This window comes from Danio rerio, chromosome 19, assembly GCF_052040795.2.
Source record: "Danio rerio strain M-AB ecotype USA chromosome 19, GRCz13ab, whole genome shotgun sequence".
NCBI classification, from domain to species: Eukaryota; Metazoa; Chordata; class Actinopteri; order Cypriniformes; family Danionidae; genus Danio; species Danio rerio.
The window spans coordinates 15,990,516-16,011,451 of NC_141039.2; the positions used below are offsets into that span (position 1 = coordinate 15,990,516).

The following is a 20,936-nucleotide window of genomic DNA, read 5'->3' on the forward strand; positions in this document are numbered from 1 at the left end:
TAAACTTTTACAACATTTTTTGTAATATTGTCCTTATACTCTGTGCTCGTTTTTGTGATTGTTTTAGAACTTCCGATTCAGTTAGTTCATTCAGAAATGACTAGAAATAACAAATTGCAGAGAACATTTTATTTTTAATATTATCACTATTGAGTGAAATTTTCCTATGCATGTATGTTTTGATCATTTGTACCATTAATCTTTTTGGAAAATTACATATATATATATATATATATATATATATATATATATATATATATATATATATATATATATATATATATATATATATATATATATATATATATATATGGTTTATATATATATATTGTTTAAACTTGTTAACCTTCAGTAAATATGGAATGATACTTTATAAAACAATGCACTAGATGTAACGAGCATGTAATTATTGCATTTTAACTGTGTTTAATGCAGGATTTCTGTGATCTCCAGTTGAAGACATCAGATTTTTGACTGGACAGATGTACCAACACCAAACTGAACTATGCTTTTTCATGTCCTATGAAGGTATTAATATGGCAAAAACGAGCACCCATAATAGTGGAATATGTAGTAGCAACAAATAGTCAGTAACACTTTCCATGAAAATCTATATTTGTAATGCATTATGCATATATTTAAAAAAATATGAATATAGGTATTTTATGCTAAACACATAACCTTCTAATTATAAAACTTTCATATTTGTTCTTACTACTTTTTCAATATTTATGGTCTGCATGTTTTTTTTTTTTTTCTTTTCTTTTGTGGACTTTTCCATTCAAAACGTCTTTTACTTTACCTTATGCAGACAAAAAAAAAGACTTTATATTTCTTCAATTGATGAATAGGATTAACCTATAATAAAAAATAAAACCATATCAAAACCAAAACTAGTTAAATCTTATTATAATAATACATTAAAGAAGAATAAACTGAAATTTAAGAATAAACAAATAAAAAACTTCAAATAAGAAACCGTTTTTTATTTATTTTTGTTTTTGCTAATACTTCACATTTTAAGCCTTCCACATACAGTAGGCTACTTGTCTGTCCTGTGTGGTTTAACAGGGATCATATACCTCTTTGAAACGTAGCCACGGCCGGAGCAAGCTGCATTGGCGCTCCAGGCAAACGACTTGTTGCGGACGCCGCCCTCACTATTTTGCCTATTCTGCCAAGGTCACCTCTATGGACGTGCCAGCACTGAACGTGCCTTATTGTAAAACTGTAGATAATTAAATGCACAATAATATATTTACTTTCGTGTAGCTATGGTAGTGGATTTGTTAAATTTTCTATACTGGCTGCAGAAAAAAAAGAATATTAGTTTACTTATTCAAAGTGTCTAAAAAATTGCTTTGCAGTCAGCCTGGGCTACAGTGCCCTAAATATATTCATACCCCTTGAACCTTTCCACATGTTGTCATATTAACAGTTAAATAAACCATCTGAACCATCTGATAAAGAACAAGCTTCCTCCATTTAGGCTTTTTACTTTACTTTAACTCTTTCCTTTACTCCTTTTTTTCGTGGATAAGGAGCGGTGTTGTACGCACTCAATTGAAGACATCCATTATAGCTTACATAATTCGTTTTGTTTGTTAAGCTCTAATATTTGTTTCAAAACTATTTCTAAATTCAATTCTAATTTCCAGCAAACGAACAAGTGAACAATTATAAGGAAGTGTGCTCAAAAAATGAGTTTTATCCAAACACACGTCCTATGGTCCAAAACCCGACAGGTGGACAAATCTAAGCTTTGTTTTAATAAAACGTATATGAATATGCATATAAATAATACTACTACTACTAATAATAACATTATACAAAAGCAAGTAAATAAACTGAAAAAAGACCCAGAAATGAAAGCATGGTGACAGTGTTTTTTATGTAATAGTTGTAATATTTTATTCCTTTAATTGTTTTCATATAAAGATATTTGCATAGTGCTCTAAATCCTATAAAACAATGTGTATGCAATTAAGGCGCACAACAAACAGACTTTGCTGGACTTTAGATCTGCTCTCAGCTGGTCTATTGAAAAGTCTTTTTTTAGTTCCTCAAAATAGCAGGGCGTTAACAACACCTTAACACGCTACCTTTTTAGAATGGCACACCTATGAGTCCACAAAGCAGTGTAAATGGATTTGCTATTTAAACAACATGGCACAAATCTTGAAAATTACTGTTGAGCTTGGGTGCATTTCCCAAATAACATCATAACTCGCGGCTGAACTATCATAGTATGCATAGTTTAGAAAAAGAATAATGTAACAACGAGTGTTTCCCAAAACGCATAGTTTCTCTGTTGCAGATCCATGGCTTGAACCATGTTAGTTATAACGTAAAACCCCCATAATGATGCTCTAAACTGGGTGAAGTAACTGCTTCTTTAGAGAAGAACCCATAACTTCTTTGTGAAAATTATTGTTTTACACGCACACACATTTAAAATACAATCTAATATTAGATTTGGTAAAAACATGCACTAGCTTTCCATATTAACTGAAATATATGTAAATGGCACATACACATATAGGGTTTGCTTTACTAATATTATTGAGAAGTTGAACATTAGTTATATTCTATTCCAAAACATATCACGCACAAAAGCTAACACGTTTTCTAATATCATATAAATCATAAAAACAAATAATGAGTCTATTTATTATGAAATGAAATGTAATATTTATTATTTATTAGAAATGACAAAAATCAGACTTTAATAATTTTATTGATGATGATGACGATGATGATTATGATTATGATGATAATTCTTATTAATATTAATAAGTAGGATTTTGTTTATTTATTTTTTTGAAAAGTCTACTTTTACAATTTAACACGTTAACCACTGCAGAAATTTCTAACCAGCAGGCTCATGTCATCTAGAAACTCAATAAACAACCTACTATAAATGAAAATAATTAACTTATGCTTTTTGTTTTCACAAGCTTTGAAAACGTAACATAAATTCCGCTTTTAAATAGGTCACCTTTAGCTTTCGCCATGAGGCTGTGTTCAAAATGACATCAATGTTTTCAAAGTGCACAGCGAAGACAGCACAAATGTAAACATGAAGATCGCTAAAACTGAACTGTAAGAATAGGTTGAAAGCAAATTACACCTTAGAGAGATGCCCTTAATGCTTTTTTACTTTTCATAATGGCAACTTTGAATGTTAGAGTGTTCTAAATAAATAGGACATATGGCGGAAAAGTGGCAATAGAACACAGCCAGTAACTGTGTCGCGAACTAGCTCCAGAGCTGTAGTTGCGTGTCCTCAAGTTTGCGACGCTGTTTGCGAGTGTTCGTTGGAGCGGCGGATTTGGGAAACGGCTAATAAACAAACTATGGTTGTAACGACGGAACTTGAGTCTAGTTGGCTTACGATGGTTTTGGGAAACGCACCCCAGGTTTGTTCAATAAAATATAATCTAGCCTAAATAAAATTAAGTGAAATATTTAGTTTCAAAGAAGCCTATATTCAACTGTTTGTTACTGTTTGTGACAAAACCATCCGTTGCACATGTCAATTACAATTTAATTCGTTTAATCAAGTATGTTTTTTACATCTCCCACCATGCAAGTACATACACACTTTAAAACACACAAACACACACTATTTATTCTCATTCTTTCTTGCTTTATTAATATATCGTAGTGTATACCGTTTAATAATCAATTTACATTATTTATAAATAAATAAATAAATAAATAAATAAATAAATAAATAAATAAATAAATAAATAAATAAATAAGCGGTGTTAATTTGCGCCCTGTCATGGTTGGTATGCACATGTGCAATGTACAGTCGTAAGGCTGCAGGCGACACTGCTCTCATCTTTCCAACAGAGTTTGTTCTAATAAAAGCCTGTTCTGCTTATTTAAATGTGTCATTAATAGTAACAGTTTAATATGGCTTCTCTGAAACTGTAAATATGTAACTTTAATTTAGGCTAGATTATTATTTAATTTACCAAACCAACATAATCTTACGGCAACTAGTGTTTTGGCGCTGAAGCATAGGACTATAGCAGACTTGTTTTGAAGCACTTCACTTCAAAGGTTATACGTTATTCTTTTTTATCTAGTAGTTAACTGACCAATGGAAAATACATAAAAATTAAGATACAAATTTTAGCTAACGAAATTTATTTAAAAAATATATATTTTTCCAAGAAACATATGAATTATATTTTCTAGCTAAATTATTAACTGTGCGGGGATGATTTGTTCTGTTCTGTGGAAAATAAGGATTTAATTAATTATTCTGCTTCACACTGCTTCACAGTTGCTGATGTTCTTTCATTTCATGTTCAGGCAAGGGAATAGCAACATTAGCAGAAAAGTATACATTTAGATTTCAAAGAAAATATATTAATTTTAAAAAGGAAACATAAAAGTTTATCAGAAAACTTTAAAGACACCATGACTCTTCATTTAATAAACACTTCGACACTCACTCTGACAATTTTAAGTTAAGTCATTTTAAGTTATAAGTTTACATACAACTTGCAGGAATTTTTTTTTTGTAAAAATCTATTTCAAATTGCATGTTGCATTTAGTAGGCCTACTGGCCTAAATAAACTTTTACATCACAAACAAATATATAATCATTACTTTTGCTGGTGCAAATTTTGTGCACGCGCTTGAGTGCGGAAAAGGCTATACACATATAATTCTGCATCTTTTTTTAGGTGTGGCTACGCCCCAGTTAAAAAGGAATCATAAGTTTGATCCTATTCTAACGAATGCCTTTAAATAATGTAGTAAGTTGTCTGCAAGCATCAGTGTTAATTGAAATTAAAATAAGATAAAAAAAAAACAACAAATTTAATTTGAGATAAAAATACTGTTATAGTAATATTTGTGACTGCTTTGAAATAATGCTCGTTGTAGACGTCACAGGATGACAGATCGTGTAGTCTGGCACATTTATGACAAATAAAGGTTTTTATCAAGAAAAAAATTGCATGTTCTCGTGTGATCTGACTGTGGGTTAATAATTGGCATAGTTCATGACAATCAATATCTGTTACACCTCACTGCACCATTGCAAATGTATGTTTAATTTTCCCCCATCTTAATGACCAATTCCCCTCAAGTGGATGCACTGTGTAATATGAGCTCATCATTTCTAGGTTATATCAGTGGCTGCTGTTAATGCACAGGCCAGGTAATAAAAAAATAGGCTTCATATTTAATTATGGGTGGGTCACAGACGGATAAGATCAATCATTGGTTCTGCAAATTTTAACTACCTTTTCTAGAATATTAAAGGGCTTTAAGCTATTTATTTATATCTCCATTCTCACACAGAGTTTCTAAGTTTTCTGTTCTTTCAACAGAGTTTGTTTTGCCAACACATTCTGCCGAGGTAATGGGCTCAGTGCTGCAAATACATTGCAAAGCATCTCCTGCTTATTCAGATTTGTCATTAATAGTGAAAACTATTATAGGCTTTATTATAGGCTTCTCTGAAACAGTGAATGTTTCACTTTCATTTTATTCAGGCTAGTTCAATAATTTATTTAACAAACCAACACAATCTCACTGCAATTCTTGTTTTGGCACATATATAGCAGACTTGTTTTTAAGCACATCATCTCAAGTGTTATTAATTATCCTTGTTTATTGATAACTGATCAACGAAAGATACATTAAAAATAAATAAAAAATTATAGCAAACGAAGTTAGTTTCAAAAATATATTTTTTCCAAGAAAAAATTCACAAATTATATTTTTGTTTGTACCCCTCCACTAATTATACTTATAATTTAGAAAAATAAGGATTTAATGAATGCTCCACTGTAATTGTATCACAAATCTCAGTTTTATATTTGTAAACAATTTAATAAGTTATTATTTTTAAGATTATGTCTTTAGCATCTGATTTTTCCTTGCTGCTGCATGCTTTCATTTCTCAGTCTCTCGATCACAGCAAGTTCAGGCGAGGGAGTGTTTATGAAGAAACCCATGGCAGGAAAATATACATTTAGAGTTCAAAGAAAATATCTTAGTATTAAAAAGCAGTAGGCAGAAAAGAGACTCTGCCTGCATCAGAAAAACTGGGTGAGCCACGTGTATCGTGAAAATATTATGAAGTAAAACGTGCCCCTCGATCATTCACAGGATACTTATTTTCAGATAGCACACACAATCTAAAATCTTTCTCTGTATCCCGGACGTTTTTAACTTAACTGAATGCATTCGTTTACTGGATCCTTAGACTGAAAGGTTTACAGGGGTTCACTGGTTTGAAAATATGTCTGATCGTAAAACCTGCTTCTTTTTATTTCTAAGGTATTTTAGGTATTTGTTATACACTAATTCAAATTACTTGGTTGTGGGAGACGGAGCGGGCGCAGACACTAATAGAAAGTGTCAAATTATTCTTTAAATGTATTTTATAACTGAAATTTAATTACTAAACAAATTGAAGCATTACGAATTTGCCAAGAAATGTCCCACTTTACCACGGTAAAATAATGCTATATATATACTTCCTCTTCGATTCCCGGAGGTATAAATCGGGCTAAAACTCCAGTATTTGAGCCCGGCTTTAAATACAAGATAAAAAAAGCTATTCTCCCTCGTTAGATAAGCGGTTGAAAGTGGATAAAAGAAACACATTTAGATGCAAGGTGTAAACGAAAATTGTTGAAGGAAATGTAAAAATAAATAAATAGTGTTTTTTTTATTAATGTAACGAGCTTATTTTCAACATTTTATTTCGTATGACATTTTCAGGCAATATGCAACTATTGCATATTTTGTTTGCACAACAATAATATACATGTCAACAAGGTTACTGATCTTCTGTACAATAAATAAAATGAAACTTTGAGTTTATTTCTTATTTTTTGATTTGTGCAATTGTATTCATGGAAGGTGTGACTTATTACTTATTATTGTGACTTATTACTTATTATTGAGAGAAAGAATCAAGTAAAAGTTTGCAACTTTAAAAATATTTTCTTCATGACTTTACTGAAATATTGTACACAAATTTCATTGTCACTGGTGCTCAGTTTTGCTACAATAATGCTAAATACAATTGATGTACTTTACACACACACACACACACACACACACACACACACACACACACACACACACACACATATATACACGCACGCACGCACGCACACACACACACACACACACACACACATAGTACATTTTATTATGCACATCTTAAAAATATGTTTTTCTTGAGAAAATTGTTTGTCTATATATCGAATTCAACCTATAATTCAAATGTTCTCTCTGTGTATGTTTGAGTGTACTGCGTGTACAGAACTAATATATGTAAAATGAAGAAATTATGACAGATTGTGGTGTTTAATTTGTCATATATACTGCAATACCTAAATTATCTTAAAATACATGTTGAATTAGAACACAAATAGACAAATGTATTTAATATTCTACAGTTTGAGTAAATGGTTTTGACTTTGTACTGCGTGCATAGAAGTTTTGAATGAATGTATGCTCTCAACGAATGATTACTGCTGTATATTTGTTTAAATAAAAAAAATGATGACAGATTGTGGTGTGTTTTGTCATATATGCAGATTAAATTATAATATGTATCCTTTAAAACTGTATTATGTATTTATTCACGTTGAAAATGTTGTTTAAGCATTCATTTCGACGTTAAATCATTTGGATAGATTGTATGTTGAATATGTGTGGATTCTATGCTGTTCCAATCGACTTAAAATCAACATCATTTCAACGTTAGATAGACAAACCAATTAAGTCGATTATCTGTTGAAAATGTGTGGATTCTATAACGTCGTTTCGATCGACTGAAAGTCAACATCGATTCAACGTTGGGTAAGTAACCAATTGCGTCGATTTCAGGTTAGATTTGAATGGAGTGCCTGACGTCGTTTCAACATTACCCCGATGAGCAAAACGATGCTGAATCAACGTCGGTGATCAACGTGGATTCGATATCAAAACAAAACGTTGATTTTAGGTTGAAATTATGTCATTTTGCTATCTGGGATTAGTAACTTAAACAATGCTATGTTGGACTACTTCATGATTATTTTCACTTTCTGAGGTTAGGCACGTTGTATAAAATTGCATTTAACCTTATTTGCAATGTACTGTAGTTGGCTAGGAGAAGTAGAAACGCATTCTGTGTATTTAGAAATCGTATATTTATTCTGTCCGTTTGATCTGCTATAAAATCATTTGAAGCAAAAAGATAAACTTGAGGAAATTAAAGGTAAGCCCAGAAACCAATTTCTTAAAATAACAACAGTCAAAAAAGCTAATAAATTGTTTAATAAAGCATACGTGGGAGGAAAGGGGAATAAACTTATATTTCGTTATCATCTCTCTGTTCTGGGCGAAATGGGTGCTCTGTGGAGCGCTCTCTGTGTGGCTGCTGACATTACCGTAATGATAATAATACGCGCGCACCTAAATATAAAGCGCGGCTGGCTTGACTGTGTTTTTCCGAACCGCGGCTGGCTTGACCGCAGTATTTAAAAGGACACTTCTGTTATCAAACAAGTGCGCAGCAAATGAATCTCATGTTTTGTTTAGTTTGATAACAGAGTGTCTCTGTAAGAATGCACAGATCTATAATGAAAGCAGTCCATTACTTTAGAAACTGTTTGTGCTCATTTAAGAGAAAATAAGCTGTTTAAAATAAAACATGCAGGACGGAGATGTTTCATATTATTCAGTGTATTTGTCTGTTTAAACATTCACCCGCTCCTCTGTAAATGGCGTGTACAGACGCTGATCTGGGATCAGTTTATTGTACGAAGCGCGTTTGTCAGTCAGCGCTTATACATGCATTCACTGGTTCATAGGTAGCATACGCACAGTAATGTAAAGAAAGTGGGATAGAATGGTAAAATACGGGAGAATTTCGGCAAAAACGGGAGGGTTTACGTGAGTGCAGTGAACAGGAAGTGTTTGTGGAGAAACAGTTTTGCGAGAGAACGCAAAACATCTTTGCGAGGGAACGCAAAACATCTTTGCGAGGGAACGCAAAACATCTTTGCGAGATAACGCAAAACATCTTTGCGAGAGAACGCAAAACATCTTTGCGAGGGAACGCAAAACATCTTTGCGAGAGAACGCAAAACATCTTTGCGAGAGAACGCAAAACATCTTTGCGAGGGAACGCAAAACTTTGCGAGAGAACGCAAAAAACTTAGAAATATATATATTTTCCTCCCACCCATTTTTTTTCTTTCACCCATTATTTTTTTTTCACCCACCCATTTTTTTTCTCCTCCACTACGTCCCTTCCGGGGTTCCGTAGATACCGCATGGGGAACAGAAAGAAAATACTCTGCATTTCGTGACTCGGTGTTCCATTAAGGTAATAAAATCACTGCTTAGGCTACACAGTAGAATTTTAACAAGAGAATAATCTTAATCATATTAAAATCGGAGTATTGGTGTCTTATGTAAATACACAGAAAGTCTCTGGTGAAGTCGCGAGCTGTCAAAGACAGGGCATTACTCTGCCTTTCAGCATGAGCCCTCCAAGTTTAGCGTGTTTCCTCATTAAACACAACGAAAGCGTGTTTCACATTGTTGTGTCAGAATCCTTGTGAAATAAAGTAATACTTTAGGACGCTTAGTTTAAGCAAATTTGATGAACATGATCATGCGTGTTGAATCTGAGGGGAGTCGCTTCAGTATGGAAGGCCGTTGGGGCCAAAACGTCTGCAGCGTGTTGTGTGTGTGTCTTCGTCAGGCCCGTTGAGGGGTGAGCAACGAATCTGAGTAGGGGCGTGTGCGCGCGAGACGTACCTGAAGGACGGTGGGGGTGAGTTACGCGCGACATAGGCTACCTGAAGAGCTAGGAGGGATGCGGGGGAGAGGGGTGTGCAATGTATCTAACGACCGGTTTGTGAGATATTAAAATTCATTTGTGGGCATTTGGGAGTCTCTGTGCACTTGCGGGATACGCCTACTCTTAGCAACTGGATGAATGTAAAGGAGGATTAGGCAAAATTGTTTCTACTTTATAATTAATGTTCTCAACTCACAGCAATAAAACTTTACAATGAGTGCAACAGTTTGTATTCTATAGTTTATTATAATAATTTTTCATTTTCCATATCTGCAATTCATGTATTTTGGCATTTTTTTGCAGTCCACTTAGAATTCAACATGGAAATCAATGTTTTCTTTATTGGCATTGATTGTTTTGAAATTTAAATACCATTAACATGCCTGTGTTTTAGTTTTTTAAATAAATATGGCTGTCAAGCCAGGATCTTGATGGTTTATTGTAGGTATGTTGTTTACATGAAGAAATCTGTTACAAGTTAACAAAAAATTCTATTAAACAATTATATTTTGAATTTTAATTAAAAAAAAAAACAATTATATTTTGAATTTAAATAGTTTTTGTCTTGCGTTTACATTAATTTTACATTTGAATAGCCAAATCTACAAGTTTCAGTATTTTAAATGTGATTAATCGTGATCATTTTTTTTAAAAGGTGCGATTAATTAGTTAATTTTTTATAATCGATTGACACCACTATATATATATATATATATATATATATATATATATATATATATATATATATATTTTTTTTTTTTTTTTTTTTCCTACTTTTTGTTTAACAGAGAGCTGATTTTTTTCAACACATTTCTAAACATAATAGTTTTAATAACTCATCTCTAATAACTGTTTTATTTTATCTTTGCCATGATGGCAGTAAATAATATTTTACTACATAATTTTCAAGACACTTCTATACAGCTTAAAGTGTAATTTAAAGGCTTAACTAGGTTAATTAGGTTAACTAGGCATGTTAGGATAATTAGGCAAGTTATTGTATAACGATGGTATGTTCTGTAGACTATTGGGGAAAAAAATAGCCTAAAGGGGCTAATAATTTATTCTTTAAATGGTGTTAAAAAAAACGCTTTAATTCTAGGTGAAATAAAACAAATGACACTTTCTTCAGAAGAAAAAAATTTCAGACATACTGTAAAAATTTATTTGCTTTGTTAAACATCATTTGGGAAATATTTTAAAAAGACAAAGAAATTCAATGCGGGATATATACGATATACAACCATATGGCTGTCTCTCCAGTGACAATATACAGCCACATTGCACTGCTATGATTGTGATATTGCATTTATACAACAGTTCAACAGCATAATTGTTTCCAGAACAAAGAAAATAAAAGTCGACAGTCTAAAAATACTTTCATATGAGGAATTACTTTCTTCCGCCATTCATTCACATCTGCAGCTGACGTCAAAACAGCAGAAACTATTGCTACTTCACCAACATCACTTTAGAGCTATCATATGAATGATTCTCTAGTGTAATGTCTAAAGTGATGACAAAACATGTGATTTTGCAGACATTGTAAGATTATAAGGATGAACAGCATGATATGCCAACAGTCTAGATACATTTCCCAGTACTCTGTTACAATCTGTAGATCACAATAATTATCCCCAAAAAGCCAGAGTAACACAAACATTACCAGATTACTGTTGTTTTTCCGATAAGAACAACCACATGTGGGCATTTCTTCTTTCTTTCTTTTTTTTTTTTAACTGAACTAGTCTGCTGTAACAAATGTTGTCCCACAACAGAAATATTTGTCAAAATGTAGAGTGTCCTCTGCTTGTAGCTGTATGTGGGTGGAGTAATACTGAAGGGTGAAGAGGCTGGTTGAGTGCTGTTATTTTCAGAATATCGCACGGCTATCAGCCAATCAGATTTAAGAACCAGACAGATCTTTTGTAAATAAAAAGTTGAAGTCAAAATATTAGCCCCCTTTAAATTTTTTTTCTTTTTTATATATTTGCAAATTATATTTAACAGAGCAAGGACATTTTCACAGTATGATACTGTCTTAATTGTTTAATTTTTTAAAAACTCATTTTAATGTTAAAACTATTAGCCCCTTTAAGTAATTATTTTTTTTTCGATAGTCTACAGAACAAACCATCATTATACAATAACTTTTCTAATTACCCTAACCTGCCTAGTTAACCTAATTAATCTAGTTAAGCCTTTAAATATCACTTTAAGATGTATAGAAGTGTCTTGACAAATATCTAGTAAAATATTATTTACTGTCATCAAAGCAAGGATAAAATAAATCAGTTATTAGAAATGAGTTATTAAAACTATTGTCTTTAGAAATGTGTTAAAAACATCTTCTCTCTGTTACACAGAAATTGGGGAAAAATACACAGGAGGCAAATATTTAAGGATTTCTGTTATAAAGAATGACTGTTTTAAATAATGTTTAACACACACAGCATTGTTGGTTAAACATGTTAAAACAAGAAAACATCTTAATTAAAAATCTGAAATATTTTTGGCATACTTTAAAAAATAAAGATTATTTAGTATTCATTTTTTTATTTTGAGAATTTTTAAAATAAATTTAATATTTTTAAAAATAAATTGCACTTCATATTATTGTATATATTAATTTTGGTACTTTTACCATAAACAGACATATCAATCATTTGGTAGAGATTGATATTTAAGAAATGATGGGATGTTGAAAAAAAAATGCATTGAGTTTATTAACTAGCGACATTAGGAGTTATGAAATGCATTGCATATATTTTCTTGGTGGGTTAGTTAAAGGGATACAGTGCTTTGATTGTTATCTGGGGCTGGTGGAGCTGCATGTGCAGTCTCACCAAAAGACTACAGACACCACTCTCCAGACACATTCTCCAGTTCCTCCAGGGGATCCCAAGGCAAGCCAAAACACAATATTCTTCTAGAATGTCTTGGGTCTTCCCCAGGGCCTCCTACTGTTGGGACAAGCCTCCCCATTTAAGCATCTATGAGGCATCCAAAACAGAAGCCTGAGTCATTGTTTTAATGATCTCTTCTCTATGCGGAGAAGCAGTGACTCTACAATGAGCTTCTCACTCATGAACAAGGCCCCAGGATACTTGAATATTTCCACCTTAGGGCAAGGGCTCTCCTTCAAACTGGAGAGAGTAAATCACACTTTTTATGCTAGAGCAGCATGACCTTGAACTTGGAGAAGGTGATTTTCATCCAGTTCTCTGTTGGTTTTAAATGATCATCTGAGCTATGAAGCTAAACTCGTTGAACCCAATGCAACAAGATTGATAGATCAAAGGTCTTCATACAACTCACAAAATAGTCAAGTTCAATAAAAAAATAATTGCTTCACCTTCAACAATGTGTTGATCAATCTGTAAACGTTTTTTTTTTTCTTTTTTTTTCTTCAGGATGCAACTGCTGATGTCAGATGGCATTGACTCATGAAGGCAACACAATAGATTTGATTGCTCTCATTATTCAGCCCATGTGATTATGTGACCTCACACCATGTTTGATGAAAACAGCTTCATTTAAAAAAAAAATGCCATAGATGACATGGGACATGTGACAATTTGTGCTCATATGAACCCTCATATGGAAAGCAAAGAATAAAACAACCAAATATAAGTTTATTGGCATTATTGAGTCCATGAAGAACATTTAGAGCACCCAATTATTCTTTTTATTGTGATTGTAAAGTTCCAAAGATCAAAGGACTTGATAAATGGAGATATTGTCTCCCAAAAGTAAGAACTGATTCTCAACTGTGAAATGACTCATTGAAAATTTCAGTCATGCCTATGTAGGTTTGAAATAAATTAGCTTGATGTTAACCTTTGGTCTTCACTGGCCGTCTGCAAACAATGTCGACTTTGACTCTCATTCACAGAAGTTGTTAGTGAAGCCTGGAAGAGTTTGGCCTGTCTCAGAAATTGCTTTTTCCTATGCTAAAATATAAATTCACTTTGTATGCACATCTGAAGGACACTCAACACCATTAGGCTCATTTGAGGTGTGCCTCGCCTTGATTGCATTGTAGACGAGAGCAGGCAGCTGCAGTAAGAAGAGGGGCTCAAAAAATACATCAGAAGTCGGACACTTCCGGAATCTCGCTGTTTTGCCTGGAAACGTCACCAGTGGCATCACGTTCACGTTTTTTTATTGTGGACGAATGACTTCATGAAACAAATACTACGGTGATTTAAAATAAATATAATAGCATTTTTGAACATGCTTTTTCAGTATTGGGTTGTGTTTATAGTTGTTGTGATACCAGGGCAACTAAATAATTTAAATAGGCTATTTTTGTAATATAGTTTAAAACATTACAGTATTCCTAAATTACTTTACTTATTTTTTTTAATGTGGGAGTGGATGCAATAAAAATATCACTGTTTTTACAAAAAGATGGTCACAATCACAGAAGATGAACAGCTCATTACTTAAAAGGGTGTATTTTAAATATAAATCTGTATTTTAATCGAACGTTCAAAGAATGACAAAATAAATAACCTATACAGCTTGTGACAGGTCATAACAAATGTTTGTTTGACATAAAGACATTCTTAAGGGGCTTATTATATTGACATGCTTATTGGGCCTATATAATCTGCTTTTACTCCAGCCTAAGATTTTCTCCAGAATAAAAAAACTATTAGACTGTAGGACATTTTTGAAAATGAAATTGAAAATGTTTATAAAAATGACTTTTGACTTCACATACATATGTATGTGTTTTGTTTACTACCCACCTTACACTTCTCATATGAAACCACACAAAGATGAGGCATTATGACATAGCAGTCAGATTACCTTTGCATGTGTGTATGCATATATGCATGTATTGGATTGACTTTGCATAAACATTCAATAATAAATTTACACAAACATACAAAAATGAAAACAAACAAAACTTTAAACTAAGAGAGAAAAAAATACAGCATATGCACATCCTAATGATTTATTAGTAACATTTATTTAGATTAGATAGGTCATGTTGTGTTTTTAAAAAGATGTGTTTTGTTTTTGTTTGTATGTAAATCTAAATAAATAACCATATGTATGTGCTCTTTATCAAATTTTTTTTTTTATTATCAACGAAAATACAAACAAAGGTATTCAACAAAGGCAGGGCAGGTATAAACCTTGGTAAAAACAAGATATAGAATATGATGTCATTTGCCAACCTTATCCAATAAGCATTCAACTGTGTCGTCACCCAGTCATTTCCCATCATGCTTTTGGTGGGTGCAGTCTTTAGAGAGCATCTGCTGCCGACTGCTCAAACCAAGCTAGACGTTGTGGGAGTTTTTTGGCGCACGTCAGCATGACATCAGAGCGAGGCGAACGCAACTCAGACACATTTCTAACCGCCATGCATCCTGCAGTGATCACCAGTGATCAATTCTGCGCAGATTTTGGCTATCTCAAGCGAGCCTATTGTTAATGTTTATTTAATTGTAGACAAAAGTGCAGAAAAAGCCTTCTGATCTGAAATTTAGAAATGCAATGCCCTCACTTATTCATTTTAGTGTTAAGCAGTAGACCAGTCATAACAGACTGGGCCATTTGACCTCTCAGAAAAGAACATGCACTGCAAGAATTAGGGTTAGGTACTGAAACCCGGTGCCATTATAGCATCAGTACCTTTGAAAACGGTATGTACCAGATCAAATCAGCAAATGAATTTCGGTGCCACTGGTGCTGCGACAAGGACGTAAGAAGCATCAAAGGGGTGCATCAAAGGGATCTCTAAACATTTTATTCTAAACAACTTTGAGGAATACGGACAGGCAATGTCAGGCGTTTGTTATTGTCGCTCGGGAACGGACGCACACAACACACGCAGCACATTCAGCCTGGTTTTCGGTGAGCGGGAGCGACACTCTTCAGATCAACATGCATGATTGCGTTCATCATATTTGTTTAAACTAAGCGTTCTAAAGCATATTTTGCAAGCAAGGATTTGGACACAGCAAAGTGCTTTACAAAAGTTGCATGTAAGGTGGAAACATGTCAAATTCAATGACTCATTTGACTCATGTCTCTCTCGCGTGGTCTAGGTGTTACGTGCAATTACTCCCTTGGGCATTCACTCCCTCTGCTTTCGCATCACTTATCACACTAGTGGTCCAGGAACGCCACCTCTGGCTAAACCTGGCCGATATGCATGATGTCGACAAAGTTCGCTTTCTTGACTCGCCCATATCCCAGGCTGGTCTGTTCGGCGACACCGTCGGTGAGTTCACCCAGGAATTCAAGGCGATGAGAGAGCAGTCGGATGCGATGGGTAGTGTCATCTATCGGCGGGACTGTAAGCCCGCTCCGCACATCGAGCCATCCACCTTCGCTGCTCCTCGCAGGCGCATTCTCCAATGCGTTCGTCCTCGGGATTGGTTTGCAGCCATAAACCTAAAGGACGCGTACTTCCATGTCTTCATTCTTCCACGCCACCGTCAGTTTCTGCAGTTTGCGTTCGAAGGTCAAGCGTTGCAATACAAGGTCCTCCTCTTTGGGCTATCTCTGTCTCCGCGGGTCTTCACCAAACTCATGGAGGGTGCCTTAGCGCACCTTCGGCTCGCGGGCATCCGCATACTCAATTATGTCGACGACTGGCTGATTTTAGCCCACTCGTGGGAGCAATTGATTATGCACAGAGACAAGGTGCTCCGGCACCTCCGCCTGTTGGGGCTTCAGGTCAACCGAAAAAAGAGCAAACTTGCCCCTGTGCAGAGGATCTCTTTTCTCGGGATGGAGCTGGACTCGGTCACCATGGTAGCGCGCCTCTCCGGAGAGCGCGCCTGTTGCTGGACTGTCTGAGAGAGCTCGACAGCAAACTAGTGGTCCCACTGAAGTTCTTTCAGAGGCTCCGGGGGCATATGGCATCCGAAGCCGCCGTCACGTCGCTCGGATTACTCCATATGAGACCACTCCAGCACTGGCTTCACGATCGAGTCCCACATGACACGCGGGCACACACCGAGTCTCTGTTACTGCGCTGTGTCGCCGCGCCCTCAGCCCTGGGAACGACCCCTCGTTCCTACAGGCCGGTGTGCCTCTAGGACAGGCGTTCAGCCATGTTGTTGTTTCAACAGATGCTTCCAACACGTCTGGGGGGCTGTGTGTCGCGGGCATGCAGCTGCGGGCCTGTGGAAGGGTGCCCAGTTGCATTGGCATATCAACCGCCTAGAGCTATTGGCAGTGTTCCTTGCTCTCCACCGCTTTTTTCCGGTGCTGGAGCAGCAACACGTGCTGGTCAGGATGGACAGTACGGTGGCGGCAGCGTATATCAACGGTAGGGGGGGTATGCCCTCTCGCCGAATGTCTCAGCTTGCCCGCCGTCTGCTCCTCTGGAGTCACCCGCAGCTGAAATCGCTGCGCGCCATTCACGTTCCAGGCACGCTCAACTGTGCAGCCGATTTGCTCTCACGGCAGCAGATACGCCTTGCAGACTCCACCCTGAGTCTGTTCAGCTGATATGGGCGCGATTCGGGGAGGCCCAGATCGATTTGTTTGCTTCCCCCGAGAATGCTCATTGCCAGTTGTTCTTTTCCCTGACCAAGGGCTCTCTCGGCATGGATGCACTGGCCCACAGCTGGCCTCGGGGCATGCGCAAGTATGCGTTTCCCCCAATGAGCCTGCTTGTGCAGTTACTGTGCAAGGTCAGGGAGGACGAGGAACAGGTTCTGCTAGTTGCGCCCCTCTGGCCCAACCGGACCTGGATATCAGAGCTCTCCCACCTTGCGACGGCCCTCCCCTGGCGGATCCCTTTGAGAGAGGACCTACTCTCTCTTAGACAGGGTACCATCTGGCACCCTCCCCCCGATCTTTGGAACCTCCACGTGTGCTCCCTAGATGCGAGGAAGACTTACGTAACCTACCTAGTGCGGTGGTTAATACAGGCGCCTACGCCCTGAAGTGGAGTCTATTCACTGAATGGTGCGAAGACCCCCGAAACTGCCAGATCAGTGTTGTGCTCTCTTTCCTTCAAGAGAAGCTGGAGAACAGGCTGTCGCCCTCCACTCTCAAGGTTTACGTGGCTGCCATCTCCGCTCATCATGAAGCGGTAGCTGGCGGCACCGTGGGAAAGCATAACCTCATCATCTGGTTCCTTAGTGGTGCTAGGCGAATTAATCCATCCCGTCCCCCTCTCATGCCCTCTTGGGATATCGCCCTCGTTCTCACTAGTTTGCGCACAGATCCCTTTGAGCCACTCGAATCAGTATCTCTAAGATTTCTGTCCCTGAAGACAGCTCTGCTGGTCGCGTTGGCCTCCATCAAGAGGGTCGGGGACCTGGAGGCATTTTCGGTCAGTGATTCGTGCCTGGAATTCGGGCCGGATTACTCTCACGTTATCCTGAGACCCCGCCCGGGTTATGTGCCCAAGGTTCCTACCACACCCTTTAGAGATCAGGTAGTGAACCTGCAAGCGCTACCCACGGAGGAGGCAGACCCAGCCTTTTCCTTACTTTGTCCAGTTCACGCTCTGCGCATCTATGTGGACCATACTCAGTACTCTGTTTGGGCGGTTGGCAGCTGGGAAGTGCCATATCGAAACAAAGATTATCCCTCTGGATTGTGGATGCCATTTCACTCACTTATCTGAGCCGAGGTGAGCCGTGTCCCCCGGGAGTGCGTGCACACTCCACTCGGAGCGTTGCATCCTCTTGGGTGCGTGCACGCGGTGCCTCTCTAACAGACATCTGTAGAGTTGCGGGCTGGGCGACACCCAACACATTTGCACGGTTTTACAATCTGCGAGTGGAGCCGGTTTCTTCAAGGGTATTAGGTAACCCTTTGGTGATTGAGGAAACAACTCTGTAGGGTGTTGAAACACGCTTGCTGCGCCATTCTCCCTAACACGGACATACGTGCGCCTTTTTATCTGTCTGTAAGACTGGATTTTACCTAAACAACTATAACTTGCAATAAAACCATAAAAGACTCTGGAATCTGGAAGAGGGGACTGGAGAATACAACCAGAACACCCACATCCCTCTCCCTTACTGGTGTTGTTTTTTAAGTCTAATCATTCAGGTGTGACTGGTAAACTGGGGAACTGTTTTTTCTCTTCATTTCATCCCAAAACATTGGGTAACCCTTTGAAGTTAATTATCTCTGAGAACAAAGACAGAGTTTTTAGGAGTAGACAGTCATGATCACTTCACAGATGTTCATGGATATCTTAAGACAAACTGGTGAATGTTTTTTCTCTCCTAAGGATGACAGTCCATAATAAAGATTTGTTGATAAACTTTGTCACTTCAAACCAATGTTAGACCCTTTGAAGTTAATTAACTCCAAAAACAGAGTCAGATATTTGGGTGCTAAATATTCATGACTGTTTCACAGATGTTAATGGGTACTTAAGGAATCTTGGCAAAATACTTGGGGAAGTTTCTGTAGCCAGACTTCCCACACAGCCTCTGTGTGTCTCTCCTATTTGCCAGGTATGCTGACTTTATGAATTTATTTTTTAACTTTGTATTTGCATTTGCATTTATCTATGTTTATATGTTATGCTGATCAGTTGTGTTTTGTATTCAATTTTGATTCATTCTAAGTATTGTTTTACCTGTCTGGCAAAATAAATGTTAACTCGTTTTTGATTGATTCTGGAGTTTTGCGAATTCATTTTATCCAGTAGATTATGTGGAGTCTCGTTACCCTTATCGTATGGCATAATTCGAAATTGATTAATTGGCGCATTTGATTATTCGTAGCCATTGCGTGCCGATAACATGTAGACCTTTTAATCATTCGACCACTGGGAGTAGCAAGTTGCACGGGCTTGGCTAAAATCTGTTTATTTAGGAAATTAGGTGAGCGTTAATGCAACCAGCCTATCTAAATATTAGTTAATCCTGCATCTTCTGACTATTTTCAGAGAGCCGACATATTGTCCGTGAGAAGAAACGCAAACCCGGGGCGTGGAACTCTGAGCAACGTAGGTCCCTAATGAACGTACAATTTAGAATATCGGACCCCAGAAAATATCAAATTCCAAATTAAATCACAACCAATAATATGATCAGCTTAAAACGTAAATGATGATTTATAAAATAGAATTGGAGTCAGATTAACACACGCATGAAGTCAGATATAAAATTGGTCAATAAATTTTAATGAAATAATAAAAAACTCTTTCCAGAAGCGTCCGAAAAGGCATACACGCAGAATTTCTTCGACCACAACACTGGACTCCGTCATTGGACCGGTGGGTGGAATCTTACAGTCAGTAAAATTCCCCGTCAAGTGAGCCCTGCAGATTCCTCCGAGGCCCCCAGCACTGACTCAGCGGAGGAGTCACTTGCTGGCCCACTATGTTGTAGGTCTGCCCGCAGGTCAGCCCGCGTTTTGGGTATAGGTGCCTGCTATGGGTGATCCCCACTAGGTGATCCCTTATGCCTATTCCGCCACGGTTCAGTCCCTCCTCTCGGGCGGACCCACGTCTTCCCTCTCCGCTAACCACCTTCTTTATGCGCACTCCCCCTTCTTAGGGCTAGTCCATATGTAATTTTGCCATATTATCTCCCCCATTGGGTAGCGGATGGCCTCCGCAGCGTCCTCCCTATCGGGATTGCACGCTTCCCAACGTACAGTCGTATTTTCCTAGAATTATCTAGACGCTCGCGACTTCCCAAAAAATATACCTAAATCCGTAAAACTTCCGTTGAAGTGAGATAAGTTAGGGCCAGGGACACGTTGAAGGACCGCGCCTCCCATGATGTGGATGTGTCACGCTTGCATGACTATCCTCTCATCAGAGGCGTTGGTAAGGTGCAGTCATTATGGCGTTTTCCCATAGTTCTCCCAATTCGTGGATTTTCTAAATCAAATGCACCAATATAGCATTGGAGTTCCCCACCCGAAGGGGAACGCTCTGGTTACTAAAGTAACCCTCGTTCCCCAAGGAGGGGAACGGAAATGCTATTTTCCATTGCTATAATGACTGTCCCTTAGCTGTTAGTAAAGTCTCTTCAGCTTAAAAAGGATAGCATGTGCTTGCGCCACCTGTGCTTATATGCTGGGTTAATTGGCAATGAAGCACACCTGCGCAAGCTTACGCTGCCAATTCATTGGCATTCA

At 37.1% G+C, this 20,936-nt stretch overlaps 1 protein-coding gene across 1 annotated transcript; it reads left to right on the plus strand.

Moving 5' to 3' along the window:
- Positions 1-9,300: 9,300 nt before the first annotated feature.
- Positions 9,301-17,746, plus strand: LOC147832502 (uncharacterized). Its single transcript, XM_087295565.1, has 2 exons — positions 9,301-9,362; positions 13,256-17,746. Exon 2 carries the CDS (start codon positions 15,861-15,863, stop codon positions 16,665-16,667), a length of 807 nt encoding a protein of 268 aa, XP_087151691.1. The 5' UTR covers positions 9,301-9,362; positions 13,256-15,860; the 3' UTR covers positions 16,668-17,746.
- Positions 17,747-20,936: the final 3,190 nt, after the last annotated feature.